The sequence below is a fragment of the Eubalaena glacialis genome, chromosome 11 (assembly GCF_028564815.1).
Source record: "Eubalaena glacialis isolate mEubGla1 chromosome 11, mEubGla1.1.hap2.+ XY, whole genome shotgun sequence".
Classification (NCBI taxonomy): domain Eukaryota; kingdom Metazoa; phylum Chordata; class Mammalia; order Artiodactyla; family Balaenidae; genus Eubalaena; species Eubalaena glacialis.
The window spans coordinates 110937080-110952675 of record NC_083726.1 but is presented as its reverse complement, the minus strand read 5'-3'; the positions used below and the strand labels follow the sequence as shown (position 1 = coordinate 110952675).

Here is a 15596-nt window from a genome sequence, read left to right as displayed (position 1 = left end):
TCTGTTCATGTCTTTTGCCCATTTTCTAACTGGCTTGTTCATTTTTTTTACCTTTGAGTTTTAAGAATTCCTTAAATATTCTAGATAAAGTACTTTGTCAGATAAGTGGTTTCTCCCAGTCTGTCTTTTGTCTTTCCATCCTCTTAACTGAACCTTTTGTAGAGCAAACGTTCTTAATTTTAAGATCCAATTTATCAACTTGTCCTTTAATGCATCACTTTTGGTGTCACACTTTGCCTAGCCCTAGAGTCTCATAATTTTCTCCTATTTTATTTTCTAAGAGTTGTACAGTTTTGTTTCATATGTAAGTCCATAATCCATTTTGAGTTAATTGTTGTATGAGATGTGAAGTTTAGGTCGGGGTTCCTTTTTTTTGTCAATGGATGTTCAATTGCTCCAGGACTGTTTGTTGAAAAAGCAATCCTTCCTCCATTGAATTGTTTTGCATTTTTGTCAGAAATCAGTTGGGCATATTTGTGCAGGTCTGTTTCTGGGTTTTCTATTCAGATCCATGACCTATGTGTCTGTCCTTCTGCCAATAACATGCTATCTTAATTACTGTAGCTATGGTAAACCTTAATATAAGGTAGAATTATTTTTCCCACTTTATTGTTCTTTTTCAAAATGGTTTAGCAATTCTAGGTCCTTTGCCTAATAGATCATTTTCAAAATGCATTTGTGTAAACTGACAAGAAAATAGACTATTTAAGGACCAAAAAACTAAGTGAAAGCTGGTACCTGGAGAGGTAAATTGAGCGCTGAAGCTTGTTTTGCCTTGAGGGCGTTTGCTTAAAAGTTGAATTTAGGCATGGTGACCTCATAGGGTGCCACTGTGGCATAGGAGACAGAACCCAGGGCCTGCATAGGGTTGGAAATCTAATAGAAGGCCCCCACTATAACACCAGAACCCCAGAGGACTATATCCTCATGTAAGAGTGGATTTAAAATATGCTAACACCTGAACTGCCCCTAGGGGACTGCATGGAAAATGTGCTCATCTGGAATCTAAGTGCCTACTAGAGATCTTTTCTTTTTTCTTTTAAATATATGCAGACAATTTATAATTAAAGCTGTGGCTTTTCTGCCTGAATTCCTTGCTGGTCCGAAAAACAAAATAGCAAGAATTTTAAATGGTTCCAGGTTGACAGTGCCACCAAGCACCAGCCGAAACAATGCAGATCGTCTCTGGATGAGCTGATCCTCAATCTAGGCCTTGGGGAATTTCCACAGATACAGTTCCAAGAAAAATAAATTTTGGTCAAAAATGGGAAACAAATAAGGAACAAAGAACCAGGAGCAAGAGCCAACAAAGATGGAAATAGGAAGTAAGAAAATTAAAAAATCAAGCCAAATAGTTCAATGTCTGATTAATAGGAGTTCTAAAAAGAGAAAACGGTATGAGAGAGAAAGATTACAAAAGAAATACAAGAAAAAATTTCCGAATTGAACAAGTCTTTCTGGATTACATAGTACACTATGTGCCTAGCATAGTGAAAGAAAAAGAATCACGTCAAGACACATCTTTGTGAAATCTCAGAATATTAGGGGAAAAGAGAAGATCCTAAAAGCTTTCAAAAAGAGAGAAAGGGACTTCCCTGGTGGATCCCTGGTCAGGAACTAAGACCCTGCATGCCACACGACGTGGCCCCCCAAAAAAAAGAGAGAGAGAGAGAGAAAGGAACAGGAATGAGAATGGCAACTCAATACAGTATTAAAAGATAGATGATATGACAGTGCCTTTAAAATTCTGAAGAAACATGATCATTACCCTAGAATTCTATACCAGCCAAACGAATATAAGACCAATACATACCAATATAAGATAAATATAGACATCTTTCAGATATGCAAGGAGTGAAAATTTTTACTTCTCTTTCCAAGTAGGCTACTATAAGATGTGCTCTGGTAAACAGGAAAGAGAAAGGCAGCAGAGCTAGGGAATGGAATGCTGGATCCACACACAAAACTGGTGAAGGAAATCTTTGGAATGAAAGCTACACCACAGACCCAGAAACAACCTGTCCTGACTGAAGTAGGAGGAAGGAGGAAACTGCAGGACAGTCTCCAGAGGGGGGAAAAAAACCTGTAAAGCATCTGACATGTTTAAATATTTGAAAAAGAATATGAACAAGTACTTTACAAGTCTGATGCGACATGCGGAAAAAATTAGAGCTAGATACATAGAAAATTATATTTTGAAAAAGAGGTAATTATAAACTTAGGGGAAAACAAAAAGTTGAATAAGAACTAGAAATTATCTCACCTTTATGTTAATTGATTTTCAACAAGAGTGTCAAGACGGGACTTCCCTGGTGGCACAGTGGTTAAGAATCCGCCTGCCAATGCAGGGGATGCCAATGCAGGGGACAGGGGTTTGAGCCCTGGTCTGGGAAGATCCCACATGCCGCGGAGCAACTAAGCCCATGCACCACAACTACTGAGCCTGCGCTCTAGGGCCTGCGAACCACAACTACCAAGCCCGCGTGCCACAACTACTGAAGCCCGCGCGCCTAGAGCACGTGCTCCATAACAAGAGAAGCCACTGCAACGAGAAGCCCGCGCACCACAACGAAGAGTAGCCCCCGCTCACCGCAACTAGAGAAAGCCCGCGCACAGCAACGAAGACCCAACGTAGCCAAAAGTAATGAATAAATAAATTAATTAATTAAAAAAAAAAGAGTATCAAGACCATTTAATGGGGGAAGGAATAGGCTTTTCAACAAATGGTGCTGGGGGACTTCCCTGGTGGTCCAGTGGGTAAGACACAGTGCTCCCAATGCAGGGGACCTGGGTTCCATCCCTGGTCAGGGAACTAGACCCTGCATGCATGCCGCAACTAAAACATCCCACATGCCACAACAAAGATCCCACGTGCCACAAAGAAGATCCCCAAGTGCAGCAACTAAGACCCAGCACAACGTAAATAAATAAATAAATAAATAAATAAATAAATAAATAAATAAATAAATAAAATATTTAAATAAATAAATGGTGCTGGGATAATTGGATAGCAACAAGCAAAATAAATAAATAAATAAATAAATAAATAAATGGGGGCTTCCCTGTTGGCGCAGTGGTTGAGAATCTGCCTGCCAATGCAGGGGACACGGGTTCGAGCCCGGGTCTGGGAAGATCCCACATGCCGCGGAGCAGCTGGGCCCGTGTGCCACAGCTACGGAGTCTGCGCGTCTGGAGCCTGTGCTCCGCAACAAGAGAGGCCACGATAGTGAGAGGCCCGCGCACCGCGATGAAGAATGGCCCCCGCTCTCCGCAACTGGAGAAAGCCCTCGCACAGAAATGAAGACCCAACACAGCCAAAAATAAATAAATAAATTTATTAAAAAAAAAAAAATGAAGTTGGATCCCTACCCCTCATCATACACAAACATTAACTGAAAATGTATCAAAGAGCTAAAGCTATAAAACGCTTAAAAGAAAACACAGTTGTATGTCTTCATGACCTTGGATAGGCAATGGTTTCTTAGATATGACCACAAAACACAAGCAACAAAAGGAAAAATAGACAGGGCATCAACAAAATGTAAAACTTTTGTACTTCAAAGGACATGATCAAGAAAGTGAAAGGACAACCCACAGAATGGGAGAAAATATTTGCAAATGAAAATATTTGTATCTGATACAGTACTGGTATCTAGAATATACAAAGAACCCTTCCAACTCAGTAATAGAAACATGAATAACCCAATTTGAAAATGGGCAAAGGGTCTAAACTGACATTTCTCAAAAGAAGATATACAAATGGCCAAAAAGCACAAGAAAAGATGCTCCACATCATTAACCATCAAGGAAGTACAAATCAAAGCCACAATGAGATACTACTTTATAACCACTAGGATGGCTATAATCAAAAAGACAGGTAGTACCAAATGTTGATGAGGATTAAACCAAATGTTGGAGAAATTAAACCCTCATACACTGCTCGTGGAAATGCAACATAATGCAGCCAATTTGGAAAAGAGCCTGTAGTTTTTCAAACAGTTAAACACAGAGTTACCATGTGACCCAGCCATTCCACTCCTAGGTATTTAACCAAGAGAAATGAAAGTGCCCACACAGAACCTAGTACACGAATGTTCATAGCAGCATCATTCAGAATCGCCAAAAAGTAGAAACAGCCCAAATGTCCACCAACTGATAAATGGATAAATATAGTGTGGAATAGCCATACAATGGAATACTATCCAGCAATAAAAGAGGTGGAGTGCTAATACTTGCTACAACATGGGGAAGTCTTGTACCTACACTAAGATAAAGAAGCCAATCACAAAGGATCACATGTTGTATGATTCTGTTTAGATGAAATATCCAAAACAGGCAAGAATCTACAGGGACAGAAAGTGGCTTAGTGGTTGCCTAGAGCTGGGAGGAAGGGAGAACTGATGGTGGCAGCTAAGGGGCAGGGGGTTCATTTTGGGGTAACGTTAAAATTGTTCTAAAATTGATTGTGGTATTGGATACACAACTCTGCGAATATATTAAAAGCCATTGAATTGGGTGAATTGTATGTGGATTGTATCTCAATAAAGATATCATGAGGTTTTTTTTAAATATAAGAAACATAAGTTATCCCACAGTACACCACTTGGCTCAGTAGTGAACAATATTTAATAGTCCTAATAATGTAAACACTGTCTACTGATTTAAGCCAAAATGCTGATATAACTATAATGAAGAGGCGTGAGGGATAGGGGCTATAAGAAAGGAGGGCATTGGGGAGTGTAAATCCAGTTTCCTAACAAGGTAACTAGTAAGGGCCACCAGCTCCCTCTTCCAAAATCACACATGAAGAATCTATGGAAGCTATAAGGAATCATGAATCTCAAGAATTAACAAAGACAAAGGCATAAGAATACCTTGGGGAGACTGAAGGCTCTAGTTATGTGTTCAGTTGCATCCTCCAAAAGTTTTTATGTTTAAGTCCTAACACTCAGACCTCAGAATGTGACCTTATTTGGACACAGGTTCTTTGCAGATGTAATTAGTTGAGATGAGGTCATATGGTTGTAGGGTGGGCCCCTACTCCAGTATGACTGGTGTCCTTATAAAATGGGGAAATTTGGAGAGACACACACACAGGGAGAACGCCTTGTTAACATCAAGGCAGAGATTGGGCTGATATGTCTATAAGCCAGGGAACACCAAAGATAGCCAGCAAACCACCAGAGGCTAGGAGAGAGGCATGGAACAAATTCTCCCTGACAGCCCTGGTGATGCCTAGTCTCAGACTTCTAACCTTCAGAACCGTGAGTTCATACATTTCTGTTGTTTATGCTACCCAACTTACGGTACTTACGGCAGCCCCAGAAAACTAACAGAGCTATCTTGAACCAGCACATGTGTTAGATTCCCAAAACAAACAACAAATATCATACATAGATATTACACATACATGTGATGAAAATACCAAAAGGGACTTGCGAGTGTGCTAAAGTGTTTGACTTGAATGAATGAATACTGATAAGTTTAAGAAACCAACAGGAGTAAACAAATATGAGTGTTTCTTAAAGCATGAATCACCCTGAAGACAAAAATAGAACATTGTTTTTCTGGAGGAAAAACTGCTACTCTTCAATTCATGACACATGATCTCCACTTATGCATAGAAAGATTTCATTTCATTTTATAATTCCATTTTTCCTTATTCCCCTCCCCAGCCATAGACAACATTATAAATTGTTTGATATTTATAATTTTGTGTTTTTGCAAAATGTGTATTGTCTTCTGCACGTGTGTTTTTATTTTTATTTATTTATTTATTTTTAATGGATTGATTTTTTAAAATTATTTATTTATTTGGTTGTACTCGGTCTTAGTTGCGGCAGGCGGGCTCCTTAGTTGTGGTGTGCCAGCTCCTTAGTTGTGGCACATGAGCTTCTTAGTTGTGGCAGGCGGGCTCCTTAGTTGTGGCATGCAAACTCTTAGTTGTGGCATGCATGTGGGATCTAGTTCCCTGAACAGGGATCGAACCCAGGCCCCCTGCATTGGGAGCACAGAGTCTTAACCACTGTGCCACCAGGGAAGTCCCGCATGTATTTTTAATTTACATAAATGATATCATGTTTTAAATCTCATTCTGTTTTTTCACTCAGCATGAAGTTTTAAAGATGAAATTCATATAATTTGTAAATGATCGGTTTGCTCTTTCCTTCCAATCCTCGTATCCATTTAATTCCTTCCCTCCTTACTTCCTTCCCTCCTTTCTTCCCTTCTTTTTTTTTTATAACACTGACTAGTACCTTCAGTACTAAGTTAAAGTGCAACAGTAATAGTGGGCATTCTTGTCTTGTTGCTGATCTTAAGGGAATACATATCTGTTGTTGATCTCTAGTATATCACCTTTACCAAATTAAGGAAATTTCCTTCTGTTCCCAGGGTTTTATTTTTTAATTATAAATAGGAGCTGAATTATTTAAATTCTCTTTTCTATATCAACTAAGATCATCACAGAGAACTAAACCTTCACCTTTCATAACAGGAAGCTAATAGATGTCTAAAGCTGATAAACCATGAAGAGCAGGAGGGCATATTATTTCAAATTATGATGACAAATACTAGAATAGTTCAAAGAAGTGAAAGCCTTTCATTCTGGGAAGCTAGTTTGGAGGGTAGACTGGGATTAGGCAGGGGATTGCTGGTTTTGTCATATAACTTTCCCTTCTTTTTGATTAACTATATGTATGTATTACTTTGATTTTTAAAAAATAAAGCTTAGGGCTTCCCTGGTGGCGCAGTGGTTGAGAGTCTGCCTGCCAATGCAGGGGACGCGGGTTCGAGCCCTGGTCTGGGAAGATCTCACATGCCGCGGAGCAACTGGGCCTGTGAGCCTCAACTACTGAGCCTGCGCATCTGGAGCCTGTGCTCCGCAACAAGAGAGGCCACAATAGTGAGAGGCCTGCGCACCGCGATGAAGAGTGGCCCCCGCTTGCCGCAACTAGAGAAAGCCCTCGCACAGAAACGAAGACCCAACACAGCTAAAATAAATAAATAAATAAATAATAAAAATAAAGGAATTCTTTAAAAAAATAAAAAAATAAAAAATAAAGCTTAATTTAGAAATAAATCTTCAAGTCTCCCAACCCATTTTTTTTAAGTGAGATAAAATTCATACACCATATGAATCCACTCATTTAGTATATACCTAAGTGATTTTTAGTATATTCACAAGGTTGTGCAATCATTACCACTAATTCCAGAACATTTACATCAACCCCAAAAGAAACCCTGTACCTGTTAGTAGTCATCTCCCATCCCTCACCCCTTATCCCATCCCCTAGCAACAACTAATCTACTTTCTGTCTCTGTGAATTTGCCTATTCTGGACATTTCATATAAGTGGAATCATACAATACATAGCCTTTATGACTGGCTTCTCTCCTCTGCCATAGTGTTTTCAAGGCTCATCCATGTTGTAGCAGTACCTCATTCCATTTTATGGCTGAGTAATATTCCATTGTATGAATAGACCACACTTTGTTTATCCATTCATCAGTTGATGGAAATTTGGGTTGTTTCTTCTTTTTGGCTATTCTGAATAATGCTGCTATGAACATTCGTGTACAACTTTTTGTGTGAATATGTTTTCAATTCTCTTGGGTATATATATACCTAGGAGTGGAATTGCTGGGTCATATGGTAACTCTCTATATAACTTTTTGTGGAACTGCCAAACAGTTTTCCAAAGTGTCTGCATCATTTTACTAAAGGTTAAGTCTTAATGGTTCTTTAGAGTCGTCTTTGTGATCTGACTCTTGCCTTCATCTCCTGCCCCCTTTATCACGCACCAACAAATACCATTTACAGCTTTCCCATACACACCATGCTGTTTCTCACCTCTGGACCTTTGTTTCTGTTTCATCTGCCTGGAAAGCCTGCTAGCCTCCACTCTTTAAGATATCTCAGTAATGGCCTCCTCCAGAAAGCCTTTCCTGCCCCCACTCCTGCTCCCCCAGGATAAGCATCCCTCCTCTCTGAACCTACACAGTAGGTAATTAACAAGCTTTAAATGCCATGATATATTTTATAATTATGTTTCTTTGCTATTTTTTTAATTGAAATGTAGTTGATTTACAATGTTGTGTTGATTTCTGCTGTACAGCAAAGTGATTCAGTTATACACATATACACATCCTTTTTTTATATTCTTTTCCATTGTGGTTTATCCCAGGAGATTGGAAATAGTTCCCTGTGCTATACAGTAGGACCTTGTTGTTTATCCATTCTAAATGTAATAGTTTGTACCTACTAACCCCAAACTCCCAGTCCATCCCTCTCCCTCCCCCCTCCCCCTATAATTATGCTTCTTTGTCTACCTCCTGCATTAGGTGGAATTCTTTAAATGCAGGAGTTGTATCTTTTTTTCTTTGTATCCCTTGTACCTACTGGTGACATTCAGTAAATGGCTGTTGAATGGATTACTTCTACAGATATTTACCAAGGGCCTATTAAGAGCCAGTACACAAAGAGACCAGATATTAGACTACTACAATGAACAAACATGTGCAAGACAGTTCCTGCCCTCAATGGGAATGAGGCCTAGTCAGTGGGGAAGATGGACAAAGAGATACATAAAACCAAGCAAGATCGAAAAGCAAAAATATGAGTTCAGAGGCTCAGACATCTCAAAGTAAAGGGACCTTGAAAAGTATTCCCTTGTCTTCTTCCATTTTTCCAAAGCCATGGTATTTGACCCTGATTTAGAATCCCTTATGGAGCTTTTAAAAATATGAATGCTTGGGACACCAGCTCAGGTTGATTTCATTGGTCTAGGTTCTAATCTTTTTTTTCTTTCTTTTTTTTTTTTTTTTTTGTTATGTAACCTGGATTTGGGTCCACTTGCCCAATACACAGCAAAGCCAATCTACTGACACCAGGTTGTGGTGAAGGAAAGTAAAGCATTTATTGCAAGGCCAAGCAAGGAGAATGGGTAGCTTAAGCTCAAAAGGCCAGAACTCCCCGAACTCCCCAATGGCTTTTAGGGAAGGGTTTTTAAAGACGGTGTGAGGGAGTCACAGGATGCATGATCAGCTCGTATACTTCCTTCTGACTGGTTGGTGGTGAGGTAACAGGGTGATGTTTCAGGAATCTCAATCATCAACTTCTGGTTCCAGCCAGTCTGGGGTCTATGTGCCTGTGGTCAGCATGTAGTTAACTTCTTACACCTGGTGGGGGTTTAGTATCTGCAAAACAGCTCAAGGATACGGCTCAGGATATTATTTATAACCCACAGGGAGGAACTAAAGGTCCTTGATTTTGTTTTAAGGCTATTTATTTTGTCTTGCTTGACTGTTTCCCTTTGTTTCTGCATTTTCTCGCTCCTCTGATTAAATTTGCTCTTTGGAACTTGGGGAAGGCCTAGGAGGCTAAAGATTTTCTACAAACAAGAGGCAGGGGACACGAGTGGTGGTGGGGTGTCAGTCCCCAGGAAGGCCCCACGGGGTCCCGCTGGGTTTCAAGCTCTGACAAGAATTCTAACATGTTGCCAGGATTGAACAGCACTCGTCTACAGGGGAAAAAATAAATTTAAGCTCTTCATCCTGGCTGGCATTCAAGACTCCTAGTTATTTGGCACTAGATTTCCTATCCAAACTTATTTCCTATTATCAGAGAAAGCCTACTGTGTGTTAATGATCATTAACTAGTCCTACGGACTTGGGTAATTCCCACCTTTGCTCACATGTCTGTCCTCAAGACAAGGCTGCCCCTTCCCATGCCCCTTACCCATCTGAATTATTTCATATTCTTCAAAGTTCCTCTCTATAGATATTACTGTCCATATTTAACAAAGATTTCCCATTTCCATCAGCTGAAATTTTCCAAGATTTAGTTCAAATGTCATCTCTTCAACAAATAACTTTTCTGATCCCCCCCCAGCCAAAAAAGAACTAATTTTCCTATGTAATTATCATATCCAAATTTATATTGTTTACATATTGTATCTCTTAAGTAGATTGAAAGCTACTGAGAGTCAGGAACCAACTCTGACTTAGTGATTTATGTCCCTCCAAATAACACTGCACATAATGGTTCAGTGTTTACTGAATAAAAATATTCACACTGTTTCACACCAAAACCAAGATTGTTCTGTCCTTGAAAACATGATCTTATAAATCTTCACAGCAGGAAGATTCAATGCTCATTGAATTAAATGATCATTTTCCTCTTTACCAAGAACCACACATCCTACTAAAACATGTACTTATATTCTTTGGGGCACCTTGCACTTAGCAGAATCTCAAATATTTGATTTTCTCTTCCCCAGTCCCACCAAATCATGTATAGTATCCCAGAGCCACTCATACTTCACACCAACCTCTCCATTCTCATATCCAGCTCCTCTCCAGCCATCCCTTTAAAAATTCACTCCCTTTGAGTCCTGACACTCTCATATATACATTTCCATGAGACCCAGGATCATAATGTATGGTTATGTATACCCATCAATCCACTTCTCCAAAATCTACTTTTCAGTTAATCTAACATGTACTTAATTAGCTTCACTTCTATTAAGCCTTCCAAAAGATAAAGTCCCAACAAAGACACAAAATGTTACTGAGGTAGATTGCCTGCAAATATGGCTGTGGACACTTCCTCACATCCCTGTAATCGCATGCACGTTCTCTGATCCAAAAATGGAGTACATTTCCACATAGCCTTGAATCTGCCCTGGCCTGTGATTTACTTTGACTGGTAGAATGCAGCACAAGTGACAACATGTCACTCCTTGGCCTATGTCTATCAAATCTTGCAACTTCCATTTTTGCCCTTTGGAGTCAAGCCTCCATGTAAAGAAGTTTAGGTTAGCTAGACTACTGAATAATGAAATCACGTGGAAAAAAATCTCAGCCACTCCAACTGAGGCACCAGACATGTGAGTGAAGACATCTTGGACATTCTTGCTTCAACCAAGCTCCCAGCTGAATGCAACCACATGGTTGACCCCCGCCAACACCAAATGGAGCATAACCGCCCTGCTGAGCCCAGATAACCCAGAGAATATGAGTTCATAATTTGTTGTTTTCAGTCACTAAGTTTGGGGATGGAATATTATGTAACAATATATAATCGAAACTGATACTTTTAAAGGATTTGGGTCAAATAAGAGACCTAATCACCCTAACTCCTTTACCTTCAAATCTCAATTTATATCTATAACTAATTCACTTTCTTTAGTTTGCAATACTTTTATTGAAAAGTTAATTTAAAAAACCTATTTCCGTTCATTTCTTCAGGTTTTTCTAATTCTTGGCAACTACGCACAATCCAGAGGAGTGTCATTACCATTTACACTTGCCAAACTCTGTACTATTTTACATGCATAATTTCATTTATTCTTCACGTAACCCTATGAGGAAAGTATTGTATTGTTCTTAATTGACAGGCTAAAAAAAACTAAGACTCATAGAAGTTACCTACTTTGTCTAGGGTCACATAAATAGAGTGGTATAGCTTGAGTTTAAACCCAGACCTGTCTGACTCCAAAGGCCATGTTTTTTTGTTTTGTTTTGTTTTTTTAAATTTTATTTATTTATTTATTTTTGGCTGTGTTGGGTCTTCATTGCTGCATGTGGGCTTTCTCCACTTGCTGCGAGCCGAGGCTACTCTTCGTGGTGGTGTGCGGGCTTCTCATTGCGGTGACTTCTCTTGTTGCGGAGCACAGGCTCTAGGTGCGCGGGCTTCAGTAGTTGTGGCACGCGGGCTCAGCAGTTGTGGCTCGTGGGCTCTAGAGCGCAGGCTCAGTAGTGGCTCACGGGCTTAGTTGCTCCGTGGCATGTGGGATCTTCCCAGACCAGGGCTCGAACCCGTGTCCCCTGCATTGGCAGGCGGACTCTTAACCACTGCGCCACCAGGGAAGTCCCAAAGGTCATGTTTTTAATCAATACTCTACACTATACTAGAGACTCTTATCAACCTAAAAAACCCTCCCAAGAAACACAAATAGCACTTTTAACCCACATAAAAGATTTCTTTAAAAGCAATACGTCAAATACTTTCCTTTTGCCCATTTCTTTTTTTTTTTTTTTTTTTGCCATGCCTTGTGGCATGCGGGATCTCAGTTCCCCAACCAGGGATCGAAGCTGTGCCCCTTGCATTGGGAGTACAGAGTCTTAACCACTGGACCACCAGGGAAGTCCCTCAAATACTTTCCCTACTTCACTCTGCAAATATCTATTGAGAGCCTTACATAGACTAGGCTCTGTAGACACTGAATTTAACCCTAATCAATACACAATTCTAAAATTGTAGCAACATTTTTCTCCTCTCAGTTGAGTAATGTCAAACTTAGTTAACTTGATTTATGGCCAAGCAAATTATTAAAAGATGAAAAAGCAGACAGTGTCATACTATGCTTCATTATAGCTAGACCTACCCAGCCATCTCCCAACACATTCTATGTTCCCTCACCATGTACCACGGATCACTCTTCTCTTCCCCACTTGAAATGTTCTACTTCTTTCTCTGCTTACTGAAATCCAACCTCTTCTATGAAGCCTCTTCTGATTAGGCCAAACGCATTCTCTTATCTAGGTTATTTATCACCCACATCAGTGGTTTCCAAACACAGCTAATTAAAATCACCTGGCTTTTAAAATTAGAACTACCTAAAATTAGAGGAGTCATACTTTGAAAAAGCAAAAGCAAAAGCCTAGAAACAATCTAAATGTCTATCAAAATGGAACTGGTTAAATCATTATGGTATATAACGTGAGGATATAAAACCATACCTAAGTTACATTAGGTGAAAATGTAACTTAGTGTGCATGGAATCCTACTTTTTTTATAAAGAAGATAGATAGATAGACAGATAATATAAGCTTGTACATGTACAGTATATATCCAGAAAGATTAAAAAGAATCTCATAAGAGTGGTTGCCTCAAGAAGAAGCACAAAAAGCAAGCTGTGAGAAAACTTTTCATCTGATTACTCTTAATTTGTTTTGTTTGGTTTTTTTGGCTGCGTTCAGTCTTTGTTGCCGTGCAGGCTTTCTCTAGTTATGGCAAGTGGGGGCTACTCTTTGTTGCGGTGTGCGGGCTTCTCCTTGCAGTGGCTTCTCTTGTTGCGGAGCACGGGCTCTAGGCACGTGGAATTCAATAGTTGTGGTCCGCGGGCTCTAGAGCGCAGGCTCAGTAGTTGTGGTGCACGGGCTTAGCTGCTCCGCAGCATGTGGGATCCTCGCGGACCAGGGCTTGAACCCATGTCCCCTGCATTGGCAGGCAGATTCTTAACCACTGCGCCACCAGGGAAGTCCCTAATTACTCTTAATTTGAAATGTCTATATATCCTATATGGATGTCCGTATGTCCTATACGGATGGATACATTTTTTAAAAATTATTAAAAAAAAAAAAAACCCACCCACATAGACCCACAAGACTCAGCTCAGCTCTACAGATCACAAATCTTTGGGGGCAGGGACTAGACTTTGTAAATTGTTAAACTACCCAGAGATTCTGATGATCAATCAGGCTTAGGAACCACTCAAGCAAACCACTCATATGGTACTTAATGCCTCATATTAAAGTGTACATGTGAGACTATAACTTTATACACATAACTAGAAAAGCATGGGGGGAGGATATATTACATTTTGGTTTTCCTACAGTTCTCAGCTCAGAAAAGGTATTCAATAAATATTTTTTGACAAGATTAGTGCAGAAGTATGATTCCATTTTTCTATTATATTTCATTTCAGTGTGGAAGGGTTTTTAAAAATACATTTAACATGATGGCACTGTGGGGCAATTTAAAATTACCACTTTCAATACATGAAGGGCCAAACGTCAAAAGATGCCAACAATAATTTTTTAGTTTTTAAACACCATAGGTATGGCTAGACTGCAAAGGGCAAGTGGTGAAGTCCAAACCTAAGACTATAAGACTTAGGGATGAGTTCCACTTCCTAGTCGCATGAATGAGTAGAAGTAGCATCTAGAGGAAAATAAAGATGTGGATAACAGATTTCAAAGAAGTCCCATTTTATTCCTGAGAGCATACAAATCCCTTTCCTCATAAGGAAAAGTACTTTCCCTTTCTCTTGGGTGATAGATACACCTCTTCCACAGTTCCCAGCATTCTCTTCTACCGGTACTTTCCATGTCGGTTAAAGCATTTGTAGAGATAGCTGATGCGTTTGTTCAGGTTGTGCAGGTCATCAATGAACATCCGATTTCCAACCATTCTCTTCTTTCGGATACAACGCTGCAATTCATTCCCCTTCCAGCCTCGAAGCCATATGGGACCCTTGATCAGTTCTTTGGGGTGCTTTTCAAAGTTTCCTGTGTAATGTGAGAGAAGGTATTAGTTCCAAGAGGAGAGAACCCAGCCTACACCAGCTAAGCCTTCAACACGGTTGCATCTCCCTGAGCAGCACCTAGAGACAAGACACATTACGCTACGGCATCAAGAGCACAGGCTCTGAAGCAAGACTGCTTGGCGTTCAAATTCTGGCCCTGCCATTTACTAGCTTTGGAAAAACTACTTAACTTCCCTGTGCCTCAGGTTCCTCACCTGCAAAGTGAAAAGGTTATGAGGTTTAAATGTGTTAATGCATGCGGGGCACACAGAACAGTGCCGAACACAACGTAAATAGCCACGTGCTTGTTCTTACTATTGAAGAAGATACCATTTCTACACAGGTGAAAAAAGATAGTCATTACGGCATAACTGCCGTTCTGAAATTCTGCACTACGGAGTCGAGTCTTACCCAGGATCCCGATGTTGTCATATACCCCGAACATGGCCCTCTTCTCGTTCCAACGATCAACCACTTTGCGGGGCGGGAGGGTGACCCTTACATGGAACAATCGGGGAACACCTAGGGATGGGGAAGAAAACGAATGAATCTGAGCCGCTTACTGAGAAGTAGTTCTCGGGGCGTCCTTCTGCATCAGCCACTTACCCAGAGAGAAGCTTCTGCAGGCCAGCGGCACCTGGCCCCATAGGCTCCTGCCTGCCACCAAAGAGAGGCTGCCTGCCACCCAAGAGAGGCTCCCTGCCATTGCTCTCATCTCTCCCCTACAACAGCCCACCTCACAAGCACAGGAGGGAGGGCCAGACGTGGCCTTCAAGGAGAGAACAAGAACCGTCCCCGCTGGGTTCACGAGGACACTACGTGCACGCAACCATCTTGGGTTTTACCCAGGCAGCTCCGGGCGAGACCCAACCTGGCCCCGCCTTCCCCAGCCACGAGCCCCGCCCTCCAGGTTCCGTTGCAGAGGGTCTTTGACGCCCCGCCCAGCCGAGGCGCTTCCGGTCTGCCCGCCGGAAGTTTTGGAGCGCCGGAAGAGCTGAGTGACTCGTCTCCTTGCCTAGGGCCCTCCAAAGCTGAAGGTCAAACAAATTCACCCTTTCCTGTTTCCGGAGGGAGATGAAGGTCCAGAACCTGGAACCCAGACCTTCCTTTCTCTGTGCCCCACAGCAGTTTTGCGCTGTAGCTGTTTTTATTCCCCCTAATCGACAGGGGAGGAAATCTGAGGCTGAGGGAGTGAAGTGACCTGCTGGACGTCATATGGCAGAGGACATGGCGGAACCTGGACTAGAGCCTAAGCCTTCTAACTGCCGGCCTGAACTTGCCTCCT

General features: G+C 41.0%; 1 protein-coding gene across 1 annotated transcript; it reads right to left on the bottom strand.

Moving 5' to 3' along the window:
* Nucleotides 1–13977: 13977 nt before the first annotated feature.
* On the bottom strand, nt 13978–15178 carry MRPL51 (mitochondrial ribosomal protein L51). The gene is made up of 3 exons (XM_061205315.1): nt 14918–15178; nt 14723–14833; nt 13978–14294 (listed from the first exon to the last, which is right to left on the bottom strand). The coding sequence occupies exons 1-3, from the start codon at nt 15024–15026 to the stop codon at nt 14098–14100; spliced, it is 417 nt and encodes a 138-aa protein (XP_061061298.1). The 5' UTR covers nt 15027–15178; the 3' UTR covers nt 13978–14097.
* Between the last annotated feature and the right edge of the window lie 418 nt (nt 15179–15596).